Here is a 25,447-nt window from a genome sequence, read left to right on the forward strand (position 1 = left end):
AATCCAGTGTTTGATTACTCTTTTATTTTGAAAAAAGTTTTAATTCCCAGAAGGGAGAGGTGCCAAGCTTTTCCCCTACATGGGGCATTCTACATGACTATTACTAGCTGATGCGTTGCCCCTCCTTCTTGTTCAATTTCTTCAAATTTTTGGAATATACTGAAGCTACTCATGGTTTATCTGGTGAGCTTTGTTAAAAGCTATTCAAGGACACAACAATTTGTCTACAGTAGCCAGAAGCACAAAGTCATTGTACAGAACCCTGTCATTGCAGGAAGGAGACAGTCCTCCATGTAACTGCTACCCCAAAGGTAAAAATACCTCAGCAGGAGATCTTCCCTGTCATTTTTACCTTGTCCAAATCCATTGCAAAATACAATTAAGAAACTGAAATAAATACTGATTCCCTGCCAATGGATCCAGCTGTTCTAATTACCTGGGTGAGTCTGACTGTCTTCCAGCACTACATCTATCCCTCCCAGGCACCGAAATCAAAGAAACTTTAGGGAGATGCTGAAGGGACTAATGGGAAGCAATAAAACCTGACTGCCTGGATGCAGAGTTGGCCTTTCGGGAAAAAAGACAAGGACCAGCCCTGCAATGCAGCTGCACAGGCCAGCCTAAAACATAAAAGACTGCTGTTTGCCTGACTTCTTTTAAAAGGTTTCAACAGTGTCACTAAAAATGTCCCAGGGATCCTGACAAAACTTTACTGAAGAACTTCATGTTCTAGAAGAGTCAGAAAAGAAATACTTCAATTTTGACATTTGATAATCTTACTTTAAATCATGCTTGCAGAAACACATTCAAGTCAGTAACCTTCATGCAGAAGAGAACAGGCTACACATCCTACACTGTCCTAAATATATAATTTTTCAAAACTGTTCACAAAGAAGTGCTAACATTTTGCAGGCTTAGTATCTAAAAAGTATTGCGACATTATTCTTGTACTTTACACTGAGATATTAAATCAAAACCAACACAGGTATTCCTACAATTTTGAAATGTTTGCCTTAAGAAAAGAAAAAAACTATCATGAGCTAGTTTTTTTTATTTACTTGGACAACCGAGGAAAGTGATGTATATTTAAAAAAACCAAACAGCAATAACTGTCTGCATGAAGTTTCATTTTCAGTGTTGAAGCATACTTGTTGAAACGTTTCCTTCCTATATTGAAGGCAGAGGAGAAAGCCTTAGTATGTTCACATATAACTTCTTCACAGGAAGCTTCTGTCAAACGAGGTGCTAGATATCTATGTAACCACAGGAACTACTATGTTTTTAATGCAATGCAAATGTTGACTTTCTTTTACAAATTAAACTATGTGACTGTAATTAAGTGAATTCAAGGAAACAAGTCTTTAGTTAAATATACTGAAATACCACACTTAGACCGCGATCAACTGTGTTGTCTTTCGAGGCTTCTTGCACTCTTCTCTTTAAGTCAAGTGTATGATTTAATCCTACAAGCACCATAGTTAGATAGCTATGGTCTGAAAAACACTTCAGTGTCACATGTGTAAACACATCAAAGAACCGACCTCAGTACAAGCTGTTAATATTAAACTATCCACAGATGGAAATTATTATGTACCCTGTTCCTCCACTCAGACATCAATACCAGCAAACAGTGGTTTGAATGCTCTGTCTGTAACCTGCCTTATTTTGCAAAGTAACAAGAGAAGATTACTGGGTTTCAGCAGTCACTGTGTGACTATGCTGACTTCTCAAAGTCAGGGATTTCCCAAAACAAAAGCCCTTTGTTGACCAAGGATTTGCTAGTGCCAGCAGGCATAGTAGGGCTTATATAGCACAAAGCTTTTTTCCTGCATGTTACAGATGGAAGTTCCTTCAAAAATATTAGGTTTAGTTTGATCTTCTATTATGTGCTTCATAATTTTAAGTCATAAACTATTTTCATGTAAGTCTCTTGCACTACTAGAATGCCCACATCACAAGCCAGACTCAGCAGCTCAGTTGCACCCACTGCACAGAACTAACAAGAAAGGGAAAAAAAAAAAAAGGCACATACCATGGTACAAAGGTGTCATAGCCAAGTCATAATTCAAGACAAAACCCTTCAGGGAATCTTTGCACAATTCTGGTTCACCCTATCACATATCAATATTGCCTTTTTTTTCCCCCTAATGTCTGTGTAAATGCGTCCCATCTGACATTGTCTCCATACCATCCTTACCAAATCAGGGATAACCAGCAGGTCTTTGAGCTTAACCACAGCCACTGGCTTGGAAAAAGTTTTGGCGTTGGACAGAGGAGGTCTAGAAAAACCAGCTTGGCAAGGCTTGTCTCTAAAGAGAGGAAGTTTGGGGGCAGTAGGACGTTACCAATGCAGAAAAACAAGCTTAAAAGGGAAAGCAAAACTGAACATGTTTGGGCCAGGTGAGTGGAGATAAAAGGTTGCATTGATTGCCTCTATTCCTCAAAATACAAACTGCTTTTTGGGATCTCATACCATTTCACATGACCCAGCATTAATATGAATGATGTTTCAGAGATGCTATAGAAAAGTAAAACATGTGCTTCAGGGTTTGCCACTTTTTTGTATTTTCAGTATGTGCAAACCTTTGTGTCAGTACTTAGAAACTACAAGAACTTAGCTCTGAGTGTAACTTTGCTTGGATGTACCATACACTCCTAAAGAATTCCTACTGTCACAGTTGCAGAGCATCTACAAGTCCTCAGTTTAAGCCATAGTGACTCATATGAAGGATCATAATCTGACAACTATTATTGTGTGTCTTTCCTAAAAACAGATGGGGGATTTAAGAACAAGTGGCAATTACCTGAGGACAAGAACAACCTGAACCTCTCTCCTCCTCCAAGCTGAAGAATCAAATACCCATAAAACCTCTCCAAGGGATCACAAAAAAGTTGCATTCAAAAACATCAGTAGACGTGGCACATATGAAATTTCAGAACATGTACATCTTAAGCTGACCATTTTCTCTTCTACCTATCTTCCTAGATATTTGGAATATATTAGGTGCACAACTGATGCAATGTTTAATGCTTTCCTAAATATACATCTTTTAACTTAAAATAATTAGCTTGATCATCTTTTTAGATCTCATCTAGCTGCAAGGAACTTCTGAAACAATCATATTGGGGCGAATTAGGTCAGAAAAGCTCTAATGTAGTTTGAATTAGTCACAAGAAATTCAGCCCTACAGTATTTAGTGCATGGCAGCTAGTATGGGAACTACTATTATTTTATGTCCCAGCAGTGTGTAAGGTAAGCCATTCCAAATTTACTTTCTGTATCCTACAATGTTTTAATTCAGGGTTCAGTTGGACTTTGAATGTCATAGACATGCAATGCTATAAGAAAACAGAGAACTACATTTTAAATAGTTTTTGTTGAGGTTTTCACCTTTAATACTTAATATTTTAAATAATTGTACAAAAGCAAGAAAACTAAAAAATGATACCTAAGAGATTGTGGAATTAACTTAAATTCCTATTTGGATATTTAACTTTCAGTGTCAGATTCACTGACTTCTTGATTCTCAGTTCTGTTCAGTGCATGACCCTAGATTCACCTGGTGAATCTGGCACTAAATCAATGTAAACATTACTTAGGATTGGTTTAGTTCACAGCCTATATTTTACACTTTTAAAATAACACCTGGATTTTGGACCTCAAAAAATTTCCAGGAGCACTCCCTAAAACAGCATAGGGGTTTTTATTAAACAAACGAGCACACTGAAAATATGTTCCCATAAGACAGAGAGGAATGCAGTGTATGTCACTGGAGCATGAAAGGCTAACTTGGGGGTGACAAGAACAGAACATAACTATGAGTGGTATTAATTCACAGTTAACCTGAATGTCTTTCTTCAAGAGGAAATAGTAATGTTGCCTCTGAGGATCTTCTGTCTAATGAACTCTAGCCATTAGAAAAGAACTCCTACTAATTACAACTAGCTTAAGGCACGAAGCTGCTCTCAGCTGCAACACCCTAGCTCTTCTTCAACCCCTCCCTCAAGGACTCCTTTGTTCCAGTCCAGTGAGTTGGGGAGGCATACGAGGCTCTATAGGAACTGGAACTGGGAAAAGGAGATGGGTCTTCTGTCTGAGTGTGGAAAAGGAAGGCTTCATACAGTGGGAATTTTTGAGTCACTGGAAGTGAGGACTCCTTATTTCAGTGCAGTAAGAGAAAAGAGCAGCTGTATTAAGAGCTGGGTATAAGGGAAGAAAGAGAAAATGGCCACCTACAACTCAAGACAATTTCCTCCCAGAGACTCTACTGTCCTAGTTCTGCAAAATCACTCTTCTATATATGGCCAAAAAGTCTCAAGCCAGCTCTGCTTATAACAAATCTACAGAGGCAGGCAACACCTCGTGCTTTGTATTCTGTCAGTGATATGTAAATAGTCTTTTTAACTAAAACTATTTAAATTTTTAATTATTTAGCAAAAAATAATTCCTGATTCTTCATCAAAAAGCAAAGATAATATGTAAGTAACTCTGTAATATTCCACTTACCTGTGCCCCATAAGGCACAGCATTCCTATTGAAAGCAAAGCTTAGCTAGGCTTTTTCTGAGAAATCACTTCCAATGTGTCTATAAAACTACCTTAACATATCAACATTCATCACTTCTAGAAGAATGAGTAAAACTTACCAAAATAATGGAAACATATATGAAAATAAATAGAAATAAAATTCTATTGTGTCATATAAATGCATTTTAAAGTATAAACATATATGATTAACATATTTTCTTTTTATAAAAGAAATACAATTTTGTTTTTCCTCCAATTACCTTTATTTTTTGTCATTACTACTTTTAATTACTGTTCATTTAGGGTAATCCATCATCATCCAGATTGACGGATTCATCATTTTTCAGATAGCACATACGTAGAATAAAATTAGCTTAGATATTACAAAACCCTGTTCTACACATGCTTGTTTATATTGTTCCATGGGTATTCTGTGGAGTTGTAATTCTGGGGCACACTACAATAAGAATATGTGTTTTAGGAAGAAATAAAAGTTATTTCTTTCAAAGAGAGAGATGTTTGGCCATTATAATCTTCATTTCAGTGTAACAAAATATTCCTCAGATTAACTACGCAGCATTTCTAAAAAGGAAAACATTTGCAAAGCCTGCTCTTCTCTGGCTGCATCTCAAATATATGCTGCAAGGGAAAGATGCCAACATTTCATAGTTTCAAAAACTTTTAAAACTTTAAACACAAAACAAACTTCTTGGGAAAACCCATATTGAAAGCCAAAGAGGACAGCCTTTGGCATGAAGTATCCATTACCCATTGTTTTCTCATTTAGACTTGATACTCTTTTTATATATAGCTATAACTTAGTTGTACAGTGTTCATGTTTATTTCCACAGAAATACAGAATCCTTGACTGTTTGGGTATTTTCTAATGCAACCAACTACTACACTGCACTACAGTATTAGAAGTTTATTGCTGGTGAGCACTTAAAGATCAGGTTTGTTCAGCTTAAAATAAAATGTTTATTTTCTACATCACTCCAGCAAATTCCCAATGTTCTGAAAGTGAAGTTAAAATTTTCTTCCCATGTGTCACTACCAGTAAAAAACGGCTTCAGTCCAACCAACGACCTCTATCATGCTTAAGAAATGAAAAAGCCAATTTCGTAACAAAATATTTTAATGTTAGCTAATTTTACTGTTTAGTATAAGAATTATGACCTTCACTTTGGAATCTGGACTTTGGAGTTTCACACTGGGTATATTCTTTCTAAAAGAAAAACAAATACTCTTGAGTTCTGAAGATTCTAATATACTAACCTGATTAAATTTCTGCATTTCTTCACATTGACACTCATAATCACAACAGAATATGTTCCTGATAGTATGATAGGGAGTAGAGTAAATTCAGTACATACCTCATAGCCAGGGCTGACAGGAGACTGAGACAGGAAGTTGGAAAGAAAGAAAAACAGAACAAAGAAATAAGGGGGAGGAAAAGACAGAAAATAATGTTACTTTAAGAAGCAAGCATGAATGTGAGATTATTTTATACTCTCATTCTATGTTATGGAATAGAATGCAAAAGTATTGCATTTGAGCTACAACAGGTTACAATCTGGGTTACATAGCAACCTCCTAGTTCTACTTGTTTTTAGCATTTCTGTTGATAAGCTTTACACTACTAAGTTAAGAATCAGAAAAAGGATATTGCCCAGATTTTATTCTTTGTAGGTATATTTTTAAAGCTGTACTCGAATATAGTCCCCAGTCAATTTTCAGCTCAAATGAAATACTTTATTGGCTAATGAAAACATTTATACCCAAACTGAAACTGTGTCTCTGTATGGTGGTTCTCTGTGAAAGGATAATTAAAGTACCCTTTGCAGGATTCCACATTATCCTGTCTCAAAGATTTTTCAAATGCCACAATTCCATAAGTTAAGGCATAACTTCTTCACTTCATCAGTGGCATTTTTCCAGAAGCCAGACTTACAAGCTAAATTTAACACTGTGTACTAAAGTTGGCTTCTTTCTGGTTCACACAACATCGACAAAAAGGTTCTGAAATCATAACTTAGTTAATAATTCCATCTATGAAAGTTCTCCAGGAACTCCTCTCTCAACTGCTCTGACACTACATAGTAAACAGGGGTAAAAATAACATTTGTTTTAGTCCTATTTAAAGAATTGACAGATATCTGATTGAATTCAGTGGTCCCAAACAGAGATGATATTTTGTTACCAGTGATACAAAGTGCCACATCAATACTAATAACGAATTATATGATTTTGTGAACAAGGATGATGTTTCTTAGTGTATTCACAGACTGCAGAAAAATGAAACACATTCCAAAGTGCATGCTTTGATTGCTACCACAGTATAAACTGCCATAAAACTTATCTCACAAGTACTGCAGAAGAATGGAGTCCAAAGGACAGATCTGATACAGGAGAACTGACAAAGCTTATGCACACTTAAAAAAAAAAGGGAAAAAAATTGAAACACATTCAATGCAAAAAACTCAAAACAAAAGACATATAGAAGCCATAAGTGAGAGCAGTTCTGAAAATCTGGTAAATGATACCATCATCTCCTGAAATAACAGTGAAATAGGAAAGCTATTTCATTTCTCTAGGCTAATGACCATCCCTGTACCTACTGTAAACAAATTTTCTTTGTGCATGCATGTGTGTGTGTGCATGTGTGATGTGCTGAATCATCAGCATGGGTACACTGATGATTACAAGTTCTCAGAGAAGTATAGCCTGCAGTGTATATGAAACTTACTGTATTTCTTCACTGGCCATTTTAATATTTTCAACAGTTTTAAAACATGTAGCTTTGCAAAACAGGTGTTTCATGTAAGAATGTATCAGCAAACAACACAGTCATATAATTAAAAATGCTTTCAAACTGAAACTTTTTGCTATCTTGTAACTGTACAGTGCAGGGAATATTTATAGAAAGTTTACCAGGATGCTCACTCATACAATTTTTTTAACCAAAATTCCAGAAACAATTCAGAATTAGGGCCAGCCTTGCTCAACATTTTCTGTCTTGGTCTGAATAAGTCAGCATTTCTGAAACAACCTATTGAGAATTATGAATAGTCTATAAAGATTTGTTGCCGCAGTTTTTGCAGAACTTAAGCACCTTACTCATTTATGCAGCTTTTCAATTAAAAATACAGATTCATAATGTTAACCTTAATTTCCAAGTAGCTTTAGGCTAATGATAATCAGTAGCATAAGTACATAATTATGGTTTGTAGATGGTACTGCATGTAACACCAGGTCTACATCATTTGCAATAGTGTGCTTTTAGTATGTCAAGTTTAATAAGTTTAATATTCTAATTGAGAGGAAAACATGATAATTGTTGTGTGTACTTATAAATTCTTTCCTCTCTTTTAAACCTTAAGGTTTTCAAAACTTTCCCTTAGGAGTGGATTCATTCACACACAATGTAAATTCTTAACTATTCAAGTATATTGTGACCATGAATGTTAAAAGGAACAAATATGCCAAAGATAAAAAATACGTATCATTCTAATTTACTCCAGTCATTATATTTTGTTCTCAGAAGAGTTGTTTTCATGATGGAAAACTACTATATTAATGCATATAGAAGTATACCATATATTTAAGTGTGCCTGTGTGTATACTGTACATCTAGATACATATCTACACACATATATACAAACATATACATACATTCACTGCAAAGATCTGTTTAAGGAAATAAAGGAGACTTCTCCTACTTTCTTCTGAACTCTTAGAAATGTGCTAAATATGCAGGCTCCAACTAATTAACTACAGGCTTGACTCTGACAGATACTCAGTTTGATACTGTGGTGTTTGAGTCACAGTGTTCTCCTTAGGCAAATCTTTCCTATACCATAAACCAATGGATATAATAGCCTGATACAGAAGAAATTCAACTTCCAGTTCCAGAGAAAACATGCTCCAAGATGCAACTACTCACATTACCATGGGTGGCAGTTTTAGACCTTCAAAATAACCTAATGCTTGATAAAGGGAGGAGACTCCTGGGAGTATCAGAAGTGACACATACCTTAAACCCGCATACCTTAAGCTGGTGACCTCCCTTTTACGTCAGGATGCCTTTTCTCACAGCAAGGCTTTATCATTTACATACCACCCTCCTCTGTGGCCTACAACAGGCGAAACCAGATCCTACAGCAGCAAATGTCATTGTTTCTTATCAGCAACACCCATGGCCTCTATAGTTACAGAATCCCATACCAGAAGGGCTTCATCCGGCATGCTGGGCGAGGGTTCTGCAGAAACTGTCCGAACAGTGCTGAGACCTGTTAGGGACACGTTTGACAGGCGCCTTTTCCGTACGCCACTGCAGTTGTTAGGGATTTTAAACGCACATCTCTTATGGTAATTTAGACCACATCCTGAAAAGAGAAATTTAAAACCACCTGATTACAGTTTATTACTGGAAAAAGCAAAGATTCCGCCCCCCCCCGCAAACCAACAAGAATTCAAAACCACTACTCATACTTCTGATTAAACTTTTTTCCTCTACTCTGCTGGTTTAGCTCCTATATTCTACAAATTTTTGGAGAGATAACGTTACAAGCTCCAAACAGTTATATCTGTAATCAGTGTTTTTTCTTTGATTTTTCAAAAATCTATGGTCTTAAAGTGCAGGAAATTTCTGTGATCAGCATTTGGGAGGTAAGGAAGTCTTTCACTGCAAATAGTATATTCCACTGGATACAGTCTGCCAGGAGTCAAACAGTTGTGGCAAAATGAGAAAAGATAGGTATTAAAACCTCATATGGACTGACAGTAATTTCAGTTAAATGATCTGACTTAACGTGATATAGAATGAGATACAGGCTCAGGCTCATAAGGGAAGTGTAAGACACAGAAAACCTTTTCTTAAAAATACATATAGACCAATTTTTTTGCACTTCAGGTTACAGAGCCATATCTAGGAGGCCTCAGAGCAGTCAAAAGGATTAGTTCTTTAATCAGTTAATTTTTTTGATAGTTCTTACTGTCTCTACCTACTGTAATTTTTCTCTGATGCCTAACCAATTTAAAAGCAGCATCAGAGACAACATGCACAAGTAGAATGGACAGGTCTCTTCCTGAGAGTGAAAGATCACATCTCACTGCAGCTTACCTTCACATTTGAGTCCCTGACGCACCAGCCCCCACAGCATTTCTCCACAATGGTCACAAAAGGCTGGCGCTCGATACGAATGAACAAAAAGAGCATGGGGCCGGATTTGAAAGTCTTCAAATGTAGCAGAAGCTGTAACAACAAGACCATTCCAAAAATTAATAAAAATAGTAACATAACTAATATGCTTAATTTATGTGGTACTTCATTGAACAAAGCAAAACCCCTTTTGGTCACTGTGATGATGAACTTTGAATTTTGTATTGGTCATCGTACTATATTTTGAAGATAAAAAGATTGATGATATACCTTCATACTATAATGACCACTGGAAAAAGAACAAAGCTGCTTTTAGAAACTTGTAGCAATAACTTCTCTGAGAATATTTTTCCAATAAAACACAGGAGGATAATAGCATATCAAACATTTATCAGAAATCGCCAGAGTTCAATCAAATGTGGAAATTTTTCAAAATACTCTTTTACAGACTTGACTCGCTACACCTGAAGGTATAGATACATAAGATAAACTGAACATATCCAGTAAAGAAACATTCTTTTTTTTTTTCAGAAAAGTAAAGGAAAATGTATTAAAAATGGGCCATTTCAGCTGACCATTTGGTGTATCTGATTCAGCAGCCTATGTTGGTATTGGTGAACTGATCGAAGTCAAAAATATACATTAGAGTTTACATGTAATTATACACCCAATCATCAATAGAGACAAAGACCTTGCAGCAGACTGGAAGACTGCTGTACGTTTCCTGAAGTACCAATCCTTTCAAAGTGATGCAAGCCTGCAACCAGTGTAACAGTTGCAAAAGTTGTAGGGACTAGCTAAAGGCACTAGTGCAAACTATAAAAATAAAAAATGAAAGTGTTTTAAGAACTATTTAGTATACAGAAGCCGCCAGTACCACTATACTTTTAAAAATACACTTTAATGAAATCTTTTCTTTTTCTTATTAAATACGTTAAACATATATCAGATAATCTAATGAAAAATAATATCTGTCAAATGTTGTTAAATGTTAAGCACGTATGCAAACATTTGATCCCACTCAGACTGCCATTTAAACAGGTGATTTAAGTGTGTGCTTACTCTTCACAGATATCAGTACGAATGAACCAGGTATGTAGCCACTTAATAGAAATGCTTTCTCTCAACAAGAAATACATTCCTGATTTGCAATTGAGAGAAAAAAACAACATTTTTTTTAATGGTTCAGTTCAAATGAATTCCTAAAAGATCCAAATACCCTTAGCCCCTGGCTTGTTCCTTGTGTATTAATGAAAAGAGGACCAAAAATCTGCATACCAATCAAGAAAAGGTTTTTAACTAATTAGGGTGGAGTACCAATACAGACCTATGCCCTGGACTCAGTTCCTTCTGCGCACAAAACTGCTACACTTCGGAAAAACTTTTCAAAAAATGTCCAAAGAAAAATATGTTTCTACTCTCAGCCACTCTAGGGATCTTTTAACAGAGGTATTTGGAATACCATCACAAAAGTAGGATCCAATGACTCCAATGATATCAAACCTTCTCTTTTTCATTTTTATTAAAACAATCTAAAGCACCTAACAGTTTATCTAATTCAGGATTTCATTTTCTTTTCCCAGACTTATTCTGTTCCTAGTTTTCATAGAAAGCCATATTAAAAAGCTTACTTAATTCATAAAATTAGGACTTCATAAAACAGTCCGACGTGTTAGAACATCCCAAATCTGAAATAAAATAGTTTTATATTTATTTAACAATGTTAGGCCAGGCATTTTTTTCAGCCTCAAGGGCTTCCAAACACATAAGGATACTTGTTCAAGTACATTATTTTTCTATTTTTTTTCCAGACTGCAGTGGTCAAGTTCACTGTTAAGGCAATGCTTACTCTGTAATGGCAGTGCTCTCCTTGGTATACTAGAAAACACAACTCATCAGAATGCATTTTAGATGTTGAACAGAATTCTTGTGATTTTACTTTTTCTAGGACTTAAAGTCAACCATCTTTTCTGTGCATATAGCCAGATGTTTTTCTGCAATTCCAACCAAATCAAGAATACATTGGAAGGATCAAGCACTCAAACTTTAAAATATATTTTGATGTTATTTAAAATACAAAAATTTTTATTCTCCACTTGTAAAAGCAGAACAAAATACAGGAATATTAACTTCCCTATTTAATTTCATATTGAAGATATATCAAAGGAACTAGGAAAACCCCTCCCCAGTAGATCATTGGTTTGTAGAGTTCCAGAAGGATCCATTTTTCTGGGCCTCTATATCACCAGCATGCCGCCACCAGGAGGAAAACATGCCACAGCCAGGCAACAGACAGCTCTATGGTCCTACCACATATGAATACCAATTGAGCTACGATAGCCCAGCAGCTGGATGAAATCAAATTATAGATGAAAATCATACTGAACCTAAAGAGAAGTTCTTTAGGAACTAGGACTGGAGAAGGTGGAGCAAGGAAAACAGTTCACAGCCATGCTGTAACCTCTCTGCATAGAAAATACACACTGGCATCTGTGCTCGTCAGCCTACAGGTTCAGAGGTTTATAGCTCTATGAAGAATATTGTGATTAATACCTCCACTTCTTCGCATAACAAAATGATCATGGAAAAGCTATGTATCTTGGAGCTTTCTAAAAGGTAAGTACCAAGACTGGAACACCATGCCCCATCAGCTTCCAACAGAATGCAATGTACGCTTTTTTGCTATTGTGTCTCTAGTTTAAATTTGCACATAACAAATATAAAACCAAACAGCTTACTAAAACAAGATAGTCGGTGAGCATGCATTTTTCCCCAAGGAAGAAGACAAGGAAGACCCTCAGACATGATAGCCATGAATTTTGATAACATATATGTGACTTTTAGAGATGCAAACTTTTTGTCTATAAAAATACTTTCCTGAGGTTGTTTCTAAAACCATACAAATAATAATCAAAGCACTATTAAAACAAGAGTGATGTGTAAAATAAAAATAGCGCAAATGTCAATCTAGCAAAGGATTTAAGTAGGTATGTAAGTTTATGCCTATTTCCTTGAATACCTACCTGAAGTTATACATGTATTTAAATTCTGAGTAAATGATATTTGCTAAATTGGAAGATTGGAGGAGTTTTACATGGATTTCCTGGGTGGTTTTTCAGATAGTATGAACAGTGCAGTAAAACCACAACTAAGCTTAGGAAAATCAGTAACTTCATTTTAGCTTAATAATTTAGATAATGGATTAAAAATACTTTAATATATCTTTATATTAAAATACTACTTTTTGTGAAAAGTAAATACGAATATCTCTGTAGAAGCAAATCTGAAATTAAAACCTCCCACAAGCAGTTTTGCCTTTGGGATTTGATCATTTGGGTCTCTTCCTATGTCCTGAATTCAGTTCCATCTGAAGCTGTTAAGTGGATGGAAAGTATTTTGTTGGTGAGTGTCATACTCTCAACTCCATTTTTGTTGTACTGGTCTCTTCCCACCCCCCACCATTCTTCACAAATGGTGAAGAAATAATTTATATCCTTTCCATTAAAACTGTAACTGAACATTCCAGTCTCCCCAAGAAATAATTAATGGGTTATCATGGCTCATGCTCTTGTAATAAAAAATGTTTCTACTCCCAAGGCAAAAAAGGTAATTTAGAAATTACTTTATTGTATCTTTTCTTTAGTTCGTGTTACAGATAAATGCTACACTTAGCAGTAATAATGTTAATGCAATTTTAGGGAGGCAGAAATCAAATGTAAAGAAACCTCCCAAAGTACTAAACTTGAAGTTGTTGTACCAGTTATTATAAACACACATGCAGTATTACATATTCAGGTTTTTTCATTTAAATGTCCTTCAATTTAAATGTCCTTAAAATTTCTCATACAGTACATGTTGCAAAACAGAGATGATTGATTTTCAAAGAAATTGCCTTTCAATGGAAGCTTAAATTTTGCCTAAGTGTTTAATTGATTACTGAATTAACATTGGGATTTTTTTCCTTGACAGAAAAGTAAATTGTCTGTGCTGAATTACAGCTGGATTTAAATAGCTCTGCAACAGGTTAGGCTGTCATTTTCATGGTGAACTCACCCTCCTGTATCTGCCATATCTGCTACAACACTAAGTAGGTATTGGAGTTAAAACTCAGCAGGCATGAGTTGACTGGCAAAACTGTTCACCTACCATGAACTGCGAGAACACTTGAACTATATTTCTGTGATAGGAGCAGGAGCTAGTGGTGAAGGGTCCACCTGAACTGAAGGGTCCTGAAAGTTATGCTTAGAAACTTCAGAAACCAAAGACAAAGCACAGAACGGCAGGAAACCATTTCAGGGAACAGTGAAGGACTGCTAGATCCTACCTTTGTACTGAGTTTTGGGGCTGGAATACAAGGGAGTGTAGACCAGCATCCCAACAATTCACTATTAGAGGACTTACTCCACAGCTTAAAGATACTCTTAGGCACCACCCATCGAGAAGGTTAACAAGAAATTGAACTTAACAACCAACTACTACATGAGGAACACCAATCTGTTGGTTGAAAAGGTAACTGAGGCAAGTTCTAGGATGCTTCCAGCATTATCAAAAAAAGATACCAATAGTAAAGATAAGCAGTGATAAATACCATTCTTATTCTACATTTCAACTCTCCTGGCTAAATAACTGGAACTTATCATATCATTTTATATAACGATAAATTAAAAAAGCCATATCATTTTATACTGACATGATAAATATTCAAAAATAAAAGGCAGGGAGGAAAAATGCATTTTATTTTAAGACAGCTTTAAATTTGGCAAGTACTGCAGAATACAGCAGCAAGAAGAAAACAAAACATCATTTTTTCTCCTTCCTTTGAAACTGTTTTGGCAATGTTCCACTCTGCTGAAAGGCATGGAAGTGTTTTGGGTTTTAATTTTTAAGGTAAAAATAGTGTTTTTCTAGGCTCCAGAATTACGTGTTCTCATCAGGCTCTGCAGACAGCATTCTGTTTTCTTGTCTCATGAAATGATGGTATTTCAGAGCACTATTCACTGAAACCGGTGTGTCATTAGAACTTGAACTGGAAGAACTATGTTAACCAGCAAGTTACACAAATCTTTAATCTGTATAAACATGGATAATTCATATTTCTTGTTCTGCCACCTGTATGACATAGTTGATCTTCTATGGATAAACCTAGCACAGCTTAACTTTTCAGAGCATGCAATTCCAGAAGCAGTCGTATATGAATTAGGTGCTTCTTTTAAACTTCTTCTATCACCTTGTAATTCATTACTTTTTAAAATTACATGTCTAGAAAGGCTTTCATATAACCACTAACAATCAAAGCTTTAACTTTCAGAATACTCCTGTGTTATTGACTGAAAAAATAAAAGACCTGCTGATGAAGAGAAAGATATGTATGGGGTTTTTCAAATTAAATGGAGACCTTTCTTATTAAGAAAAATGCTTCTGTAATGTCAGGCTATCCTTTTGCTTTGACAGACCACTGATGCTGTGAAGGCAATTTTCTGGCTGTACATAAAATTGTGCAGTAAAAAAAGAAGGGGTTCCAAATATGCCTACAATCATATCCTAAAAAACTTACTACTCTGCAGAAAAGTTTGCAATATTATGTTCTTAATATGATACCATTACACTGTTAACTCTCAAGCTAACTTGTCATCATGTATTTAAGCATTCCTAGTTATCACCAAAACACAGACATTGAAACTACAACAGTTTTGACAACACTATTTCATCAAGTCTGTTAATGACTTGGCTGTTAATGGCTAGTACTCCTTGTTCTGGGCTCAGGAGCAGATCTATCATTCAGCACAGCTGGAAATGAGAACAAGAAGCCATTGCAACTCACAGAGGCAAGGTCCTGCTTTCAGAAAGAGGCAAATGATTTACTGATCATTTTGAGTTCCAAGTCCAAAAGGGCTTTGAACTATTAGCAGAGGTGAGATCCTGCTATTATAAGCAACAGAGCTTCACATAATGGGAGCTGTCATCTAGCATCCACGCCTCTCATAGCATAAGAAACCATCAACCACATGATTAGCAGTATCTTCTTGCAGCTCTGAAAAGCAGACATCCTCCTGCTACCCTCTCCCATTTGGAATGCCTTTAAGAGTAATGTATCCCATTGACTTCCCGCAGGCACTCATAACCGAGTCCTTCCCTACAAGAACTGCTGGCATTCACCACTTAGAAAATAAAAGTAACATACCATTATACTCTATTCCACTTCAAGCACTGATTAAACCTTAACAATTAATGACTGTATATATAATTTCACTGGGCTAAGAGAAAGTATTTTATTCTTTTCGCTATTCCATCCTGACAATCAAAGACAGTCTCAGTTTTCAGAGTCCCATCAAAGTCAGCAGAGCTAGGACAGTTCATACAAGCCAAAGATTTGATCTCTGATCCCCATCTTGAAATCTGATTTAAAAATTGAACAAAGATTATCAGGACCCTAATAATTAATCAGGACTTCCTAAAATCTAGACATGTACAGATTTATAATCACTCGTTTCTTTACTTGTTCTGCTCTGAAATAAGGAAACTTGGATATGGACAATTTGGATCTAATGAGCCTTCTGGATATGTATGAGTACTTCAGCACTCTAAATTTTACATGCAGGAAAATCTTTCTAATCCAGTAAATTTCGTTTTGTTTTCCTTACTTATTATTGCTTTATCCCAAAGTTTTAGGTGAAGAATAGCTTAAATTATGAATGCTAACGGTTGGCAGGTAATTCAGAATCAAATTTTGAACTCTCAAGCAGAAGCGTGCTACTTGTTAACTGCAACTGCTACAGGCTAGTAACAAAATTTTTTGGAACACCCAGACTAAGCAAAAGTGGCATGCCCTCAATCCTCCAGTGATAGAGAGACAGGAAACTGAACCACCAGCTACAAGGCTGATCACACATTGTGCTTCTGCACATGGACTCTTTAGATTGGAAACACCATGAGCTTGGGGGTCCAGAAACATGAGGAGGTGGAAAAGAAAGGTCCCCAAAAAGGAGCAGTCATCTCAGAAAGAAGGGGGGCTGGAAAGATGAAGGTGAAGATCCTGCTTAGAGGTAACAGGCTGTATGGAAGTGGGGGAAAGATCCCAGAGATCAGGGAGATGGAGGTCAGGAGATGTCCATGCATTTTGGTCGATGACGCCCAAGACTGGTAGCTGCAAGCACTGGCAGAGCAGGAATGAACACAATTTTGTGCCCAGCCTTCCCTGTCCAGCAGCTACATCCTTACTGGGAGGAGCAGTGGGGAGCTAGAGAATGTAAGGCTGCAAAGGGAGCAAATGAGCCAGCATGGGAGGCATTCAAGTAAGGTAAAAGCTCTGACCTCCTTGGTTCTTAAATAAACCCCAGTATCCAGATTCCCTATGGGTTTTTGTTTACATTGTCTCACCCGTGACATGAGATTTAAGCAAGAAACTGTAGGAGATGATAAACCATTTGCAATCATTTGTCCAGTCCTAGCTCAGACTTTTATTGAGAGTTTTAATAACAGATTAACATTTATGAGTCAACATGCTTGATTCATCTGTACGTTCTGAATTTTTAAAGTTCAATTTTCATAGAATCATAGAATCATAGAATCATTTCGGTTGGAAAAGACCTTCAAGATCATCAAGTCCAACCATTAACCATGCCCCCTAAACCATGCCCTGGAGTACCCTATCCACTCGCTTTTTGAATACCTCCAGGGATGGTGACTCAACCACTTCCCTGGGCAGCCTGTTCCAATGCCTGACAACCCTCTCAGTAAAAAAATTTTTCCTAATATCTAACCTAAATCTCCCTTGCCGCAACTTGAGGCCATTTCCTCTTGTCCTATCTCCAGACACCTGACAGAAGAGACCAACACCCACCTCACTACAACCCCCTTTCAGGTAGTTGTAGAGAGCGATAAGGTCTCCCCTCAGCCTCCTCTTTTCTAGACTGAACAACCCCAGATCCCTCAGCCGCTCCTCATAAGACTTGTGCTCAAGGCCCCTCACCAACTTGGTTGCCCTTCGCTGGACACGCTCAAGCAGCTCAATGTCTTTCCTGTAGTGAGGGGCCCAAAACTCAACACAGTACTCGAGGTGCGGCCTCACCAGTGCCGAGTACAGGGGAACAACCACCTCCCTGTTCCTGCTGGCCACACTGTTCCTGATACAGGCCAGGATGCGATTGGCCTTCTTGGCCACCTGGGCACACTGCTGGCTCATATTCAGCCAGCTGTCAACCAGCACCCCCAGGTCTTTCTCTGCTGGGCAGCTTTCCAGGCACTCTTCCCCAAGCCTGTAGCGCTGCATGGGGTTGCTGTGACTGAAGTGCAGGACCCGGCACTTGGCCTTGTTGAACTTCATACAATTGGCCTCAGCCCATCGATCCAGCCTGTCCAGATCTCTCTGTAGAGCCTCCCTACCCTCAAGCAGATCGACCCTGCCTCCCAACTTGGTGTCGTCTGCAAACTTGCTGAGGGTGCACTCAATCCCCTCATCCAAATCATCAATAAAGATATTAAACAGAACAGGGCCCAACACCGAGCCCTGGGGAACACCACTCGTGACCCGCCGCCAACTGGATTTCACCCCATTCACCACGACCCTCTGGGCTCGGCCATCCAGCCAGTTTTTCACCCAGTGAATAGTGCACTTATCCAGGCCACAAGATGCCAGCTTCTCCAGGAGTATGCCATGAGAGACAGTGTCAAAGGCCTTGCTGAAGTCTAGGAAAATAACATCGACAGCCTTTCCCTCATCCACTAGGCGGGTCACCTGGTCATAGAAGGAGATCAGGTTGGTCAAGCAGGACCTGCCTTTCGTAAACCCATGCTGACTGGGCCTGATCCCCCTCTTATCCTGGAGCTGCCGTGTGAGTGCTCTCAAGACAAACCGTTCCATAATCTTTCCCGGTACCGAGGTCAGGCTGACAGGCCTGTAGTTCCCCGGATCCTCCCTCTGACCCTTCTTATAAATGGGAGTCACATTGGCAAGCCTCCAGTCCTCTGGGACCTCCCCTGTTGACCAGGAACACTGATAGATGATGGAGAGTGGCTTGGCAAGGACCTCAGCCAGTTCCCTCAGTACTCTTGGATGGATCCCATCAGGTGCCATAGATTTGTGAGTGTCCAGATGGCGTAACAGGTCCCTAACTAATTCCTCCTGGATTAAGGGGGGTATGTTATGGTCTTTATCCTTACCTTCCAGCTCATGAGGTGGAGTACCCTGAGGATGACTGGACTCACTATTAAAGACTGAGGCAAAGAAGGCATTAAGTACCTCGGCCTTTTCCTCATCACTGGTTGCTACGTTCCCTTCTGTATCCATTAAAGGATAGATATTCTCCTTGGGATTCTTTTTACTGTTAACATATTTGTAAAAACATTTTTTGTTGTCCCTTACGATAGTGGCCAGATTTAGTTCCAGCTGAGCTTTCGCCTTTCTAATTTTCTCTCTGTATGATCTAACAAGATCCCTGTACTCCTCCCAAGTTGCCCACCCTTTCCTCCAGAGATGATAAACTCTCCTTTTTTTCTTAAGTCCTAGCAAAAGCTCCCCATGCAGCCAGGCCGGTCGTTTTCCTCGGCGGTTTGACTTGCGGCACATGGGAATAGCCTGGTCCTGAGCCATTAAGATTTCCTTTTTAAAGAATGTCCATCCCTCCTGGACCCCTTTGCCCTTCAGGACCGTCTCCCAAGGGACTCTCTCAACCAGTGCCTCGAAGAGGCCAAAGTTAGCCCTCCGGAAGTCCATAGTGGTGGTTTTGCTGACCACCTTCTTTGCCTCACCAAGAATTGAAAATTCTACCATTTCATGGTCACTAAGCTCAAGACGGCCTCCAACCATCACACCTCCCACCAGTCCTTCCCTGTTCGTAAACAACAGGTCTAGCAAGGCTCCTCCCCTGGTTGGCTGACCCACCAGCTGTGTCAAGAAGTTATCTTCCACACACTCCAGGAACCTCCTAGATTGTTTACTCACTGCTGTGTTGTATTTCCAGCAGATTTTAATGTACTTCTGTTCAATTGAGAATGATTCCACAGTTTCAAACCTACAAACTATACAGTACAGTAGGTTTTATATTCATTTGAAACCCCAGCACAGAATTCTTTCTTTATGAATTTACCCATTTTTCACCCACATCGAAAAAACAGCAATACCTTAGTTCATGGATTCAGGCCCTGTTAATCATAAAATTACACTGCAGAGGTATTCATTTAGCATAGGAAAACAAAATTAAATATTCTGGAAGTTTACTGGAGCTATTGATGCAGTGTTCAAAATTAACTCTGACTACTGGCAATAAGGAGAAGCTCCAAATTAAAAATAAAGCCTCTTGCTCCTCTTCTGTGCTCATGCTAATCTAAATTAATATCATGAAGTAAACACTATGAGTCTTTTACATCTTTATTTCCTCTGACTTTGTTTTGCAAGTTCTTCACAGTTCTTTTCCAAGGCTTCTGAAAAAAACAAGTGATGGATTACATGGTTACTGTCAGAATTATACACCTCAGAAAGAAGAGGTGCTCAAAAAGAATTAGTAGCACTTGTAAAACTTATCTAATTCCTTCAAATTTCTTTCATAAAAGGTTAAGAAATTTTTTTTTACATGGTGAAAAAATGCTAATGGGTAAAAGTATAATGGAATTAAAAATACAGTCTTATGCTGAACTCACTAAGGAACCTCTGTGTACATTAAACTATTTTTAACACTCTTCAATGTGAACAATCTGCAAAAGTTTAGATATATCTTAAAAATACCCTAAGAGTTCATAAATATACATCATTATATACAGAATATACACAGGTGGGGGGTTTTTTTTGCATGGTATCATTGGATGTCCATCAGCCCTGATGGGATGTGCCCAGAAGTGCTGAGGGATCTGGCCGATGTCATTGCGAGGCCACTCTCAACAATCTTTGAACTATCACGGTGATTGGGAGAAGTGCCCAAAGACTGGAGGAAAGCAAGTGTCACTTGTACCTTCAAGAAGGGCAAGAAGGAGGACCCAGGGAACTACAGGCCAGTCAGCCTCACCTCGAGCCCTGGGAAGGCGATGAAACAACTAATCCTGGAAAAACACAACTATTTCTGGCACATGCTTCAGTGTCTGCCTGACTAATAATGCTTTCTTCCAGTCTCAGATCTTTGATATGGGACCATCACAGAAGCATGACTGCATATAACCGTTGCGTTTTCTCATCCTCACTTTAATCTTTCTAGGAGAAGACTAGAAAAGGGAGAAAGGAACCTAACAATGCTAAGTAAATGGACAATTTACACATGAAGTGCCCAAGATGACACAACCTGGAAAAAATAAATGAATTATAGCTCAGACCTGTGGTTAATTTTTTTAAATGGATTGCAACAATTCAAGAATTACTCATCATGGAAAAATCTCCAGTGCCTGGCCAGGTAGATCTGAAGGTCAAAAAGATAAGCAAATTGTTTAGAGAATATATTGTTGTTCCACTGAAGATAACAAAAGTGTTCTACTGATTTAATAGGTTTACTCAGGATTTCACCCATGCACATAAATAAATGGGATTCAAATTAACATTGAGAAATGGCGATACTAATATTCCTCACTTGACATCTGTGTTCAGTTTCTGTGAGATCGACCCAAAAAGAAGTATGGTAAGAAAGAAGAACTGACAGATGAGAAAAACCACTAGAGGCATGGAAGAGACTTCCATATAAGGTGAGATTAAAAGACTGGAATTGTTTCATATAGAGAGGAAATGAGTAAGAGTTTACCGGATTCAAGAAGAGGAGGAAGCCAAAAAAACAAACCAGGAAACAAACATAACCCCTGTAGTATAACCTTCAGCAGCAACAAACTAGAGTGATAGGAATCTTCATGTCCTAAGAAGCAGGCAAGCTCTCCAATCTTCTTTTTGGCAACAAGTTACACCTTAACTAGGTTAACAGAAACATTCTTGGGGCCTCTTTAAGAGCCAGAGTGAGCCAGATTTCAGTCAGAACGACAATGTCTCCAGGCTTGAGTCACACTACCACCCAGATATAAAAAACAGCAGATTGCAACCTGTGGCAGTTCCTGAGTCTCTTCCTCCTTAAGTTTCCGTTTCAAATTGTTATATTCCCCAAGCGAAGGAGGTTTGCTTGTTTGTCCTCAGACCTGCTTTAGCTACAAACCTCAAGCACTTCCTAAAAGAAGATGTGTATCTTACCACAAAGGGCTGCAAACATCATTTATTGGAAATAACCATGAGACTGTATTGCCATTTGCTCTTTCAAAATACCAAAGGCAGCAGTCAGCCAATGAAAGTAAATTTGATGAGTTTAATAGTGATATTGAAAGATTACTTTTTTTTTTTTTACGTAAGCATATTTAATTCGAAACCTACTGGAGCAATGAGTTACCGAGACCATGAATTCAGAGAGACTGAAAAAGTAGAGAGAGTCTCCTAACATTAGATTTTTTCTTTCCTGACATACATCCAGGCAGTGTAGAATACACTGTTGACAGGTTAACACAACTCATTTGATGGGCAAGTTATTCCAAGTGGGTTACTTTTTATTTTTCATTATGCTCCTCTCTGAATCACATACAGCTGCTCTCCATTCAAGACTCACTACTATCAATTAACGAATACACTGATACAAATGTTTGGTCAAGCGTATATGGCCAAAGAAAGCATCAAACAAATGTATCAAATAAAAGCTGTATGACAAATCAGAGTCTTCTGCTTAGCCTAGGCGAGGCTTGTTCCCCATTACACATTGTAGCTACTGAAAATGAAGTGGCAGAGGTAGTTATTTGATGGAAGGGAATGGAGTCTGGTGAAGAAAAGAGAGATCTTCAAGTTTTGGCAGTTTTATGATTAGAATCTGCATTAGTAGCAGCAACAACTGCAAGAATATGAGAAAATGAGGAAAGGAGAAAGAAAATTTAATTGAAGTTTTCCTACTCACATACTCAAAAAAGACAATTTAAATTTTTTAGAGATGAACAATTTTTTTTCTAATATACAACTTCAAGTGGTCTCCAACGTGGGGTGCACACACCCCTGGGTGTGCACAAGACAATCCATTAGCATGCAGGAAGAAAATATTAGAACTTCAGCAACACATGTAAGTTATAAATAAATGGATATACATATATTGCGGGTGTATGCTAAAAAACTTTTAGTGATGGGGAGCACAATAAAAAAAATTTGGAGACCACTGATATATAGGACTTGCCACTCTACCTTTAGGAAAAACTGAAGTGCTATTAAAGACACATGCTGTGAAATAATTTATAGCAACATTCAAGTTTCACACACCATAGAGTAAGGAAAGACCAAACAGATTAAATAAATTTGTAAAACAGTAAACAGAGTTGATTCATCCTTTGATGGAAATATGTTTTGTATTAACATGCACTTTTGTTTTCTCTATCAATGCCTTTTTAATGATAAGCATTTTGTATTGATTCAGAATGCTAATCAGATGATACCATCACATTAAAAGTCCAAAGGAGCATGGAAACATCCATTAAAATATAGGACAATGTACCACAGACTCCAAGTTTCATTCATCACCTCAAGTCTTTTGAGAAAGGTTCAGCTAAAGAGGGGGCTGCTGAAGTGTAATACCTGACTAATCTATTGAGCTGTTACTAAGTGGGTTGTGTTAGACGCAGTCAAAACAATAATATCTAAAACATTTTAAAGAACAGTAAATGTGATGTGTATCGTATTAAAACTAGTAAAAATGACTAAGAAAGGAAAAAAAAATTGCCTCACCCAAGTGAGAATAAGATATTTTAAGGAAAATAAGGTTTTTTTAAGTTCAGAGGTTTTAACATATATACCTACTATATAACATAGAATGAACATCAAGAATTAATTAGATCTGCTTTAGAAGCTGACAGGTTTTTTTTAAGGCATTAACTGCAATGAATGTAACTGTAATGAATTGTAATCAACTTCAATCCCACGTTTCTTGGAAAGCTGGCTATACAACTTATTAATGCATCATAATTAAAAATAATGTAATTGCTTATTCTACCTTAATCATAAGAACTCAGAAAATTCGCAGGTGTTGAAGTTACCCCTGTTAAACTGATGTAGCTTGAAAAATATTTCGTTTCAGTGAAATCTTGTGATAAGAATACAAAAGCATGAGAATGACTGGATCAGACCAAAATCTACTAAGCCTGGAATCCTGCCTTTCAAAGACAAGTTCCCAAAGCAGCATCAGCATCTGGTGGTATTTCCCCAGACCACCACCTCAGATGCCCGTGCTCTGCAGCAAAAGCATTCTGTGAAGCAGAGAGGAGATCATAAAGACAGATGACACCAGGCCAGTGACATTACAAGCATTTTCTGTTTTGTCTCTGTTCCTTTCCTAAGAATTCCAAGACTTGTATTTGCTTTTCTTGATTGGTACTGAGCACTAAGATGATGTTTTCATACTGTAAATTGAACTTCTCAATTTTTGGTAGTATCAGCTAACTCCAAGCCTGTTGTTACATAGATAAAAATAAAGAAATTCCCCTGACACTTTCTGTTGATCTAAACTGAGTTTCATCTGGGGTGACACTGACACTTTACTAGGCATGCTTTCCAGATCATGTATGAATGTATTTAACAGCACAGACCTAAGAACCTCTGCTAGTGGCCTGTTTCCACTGTGAAAACAGCATGTATTTCTACCCTTTTTTTCCCAAGTCATAAATAGTTATTTATCTGTTTGAGCATCTGTTCTCTTCTTTCATGAAAGCATAGTTTCTTTCTGAGCCTTTGGAAAAGAAAGTGTCTGTATGACTTCTGGAAAACCAAATATGCTATCTCAACTGAACAGAAAATTGATATTTTCATTAAACAGCACACAAATAAATTGAAAATGTATTAACTCTGAAAATTGGACAATTAAAGGTGTACAATGTAGGATGTCTGATCTATTAGCTTGCAGTGGAACACTGACCTCTCATAAAAAGGTCTTGTCCTGACAGAAGGATTTGCGTAGCTTCTCTCAAGGAGAATTCATCTTCCCTACCAACAGTATTTTTCCCAACATTTATTTTTTTATAAATACAAAATGACAGTGTTTATAGAATCATAGAATCATTTAGGTTGGAAAAGACCTTCAAGATCATTGAGTCCAACCATCATCCATGCCCACTAAACCATGTTATGGAGTACCCCGTCTACGTGCTTTTTGAATACCTCCAGGGATGGTGACTCAACCACTTCCCTGGGCAGCCTGTTCCAATGCCTGACAACCCTCTCAGTAAAAAAATTTTTCCTAATATCTAACCTAAATCTCCCTTGCCGCAACTTGAGGCCATTTCCTCTTGTCCTATCTCCAGACACCTGACAGAAGAGACCAACACCCACCTCACTACAACCCCCTTTCAGGTAGTTGTAGAGAGCGATAAGGTCTCCCCTCAGCCTCCTCTTCTCCAGACTAAACAACCCCAGTTCCCTCAGCCACTCCTCATAAGACTTGTGCTCAAGGCCCCTCACCAACTTGGTTGCCCTCCTCTGGACACTCTCAAGCAGCTCAATGTCTTTCCTGTAGTGAGGGGCCCAAAACTCAACACAGCACTCGAGGTGCGGCCTCACCAGTGCTGAGTACAGGGGAACAATCACCTCCCTGTTCCTGCTGGCCACACTATTTCTGATACAAGCCAGGATGCCGTTGGCCTTCTTGGCCACCTGGGCACACTGCTGGCTCATATTCAGCCAGCTGTCAACCAGCACCCCCAGGTCCTTTTCCACCGGGCAGCTTTCCAGCCGCTTTTACCCAGGCCTGCAGCGCTGCATGGGGTTGCTGTGACTGAGGTGCA

General features: G+C 38.0%; 1 protein-coding gene across 5 annotated transcripts in view; it reads right to left on the reverse strand.

The window, feature by feature from the left end:
* Positions 1-25,447, reverse strand: part of PRKD1 (protein kinase D1) — a 154,819-nt gene that overhangs the window by 37,915 nt on the left and 91,457 nt on the right. For 4 of the 5 annotated variants that reach the window (XR_008234484.1, XM_052782525.1, XM_052782528.1 and 1 more), the window contains 3 exons: positions 9,650-9,781; positions 8,752-8,912; positions 5,901-5,924 (listed from right to left, as the gene is read on the reverse strand). Coding sequence is in view for 4 of the 5 variants with exons in the window: in XM_052782525.1 (XP_052638485.1) it covers positions 5,901-5,924; positions 8,752-8,912; positions 9,650-9,781 (317 nt within the window). In the remaining variant the exon portion in view is untranslated. The remainder of the gene's footprint in view (positions 1-5,900; positions 5,925-8,751; positions 8,913-9,649; positions 9,782-25,447) is intronic. The other variant, XM_052782526.1, reaches the window with a different exon arrangement.

This window comes from Harpia harpyja, chromosome 3 (genome assembly GCF_026419915.1).
Source record: "Harpia harpyja isolate bHarHar1 chromosome 3, bHarHar1 primary haplotype, whole genome shotgun sequence".
Classification (NCBI taxonomy): domain Eukaryota; kingdom Metazoa; phylum Chordata; class Aves; order Accipitriformes; family Accipitridae; genus Harpia; species Harpia harpyja.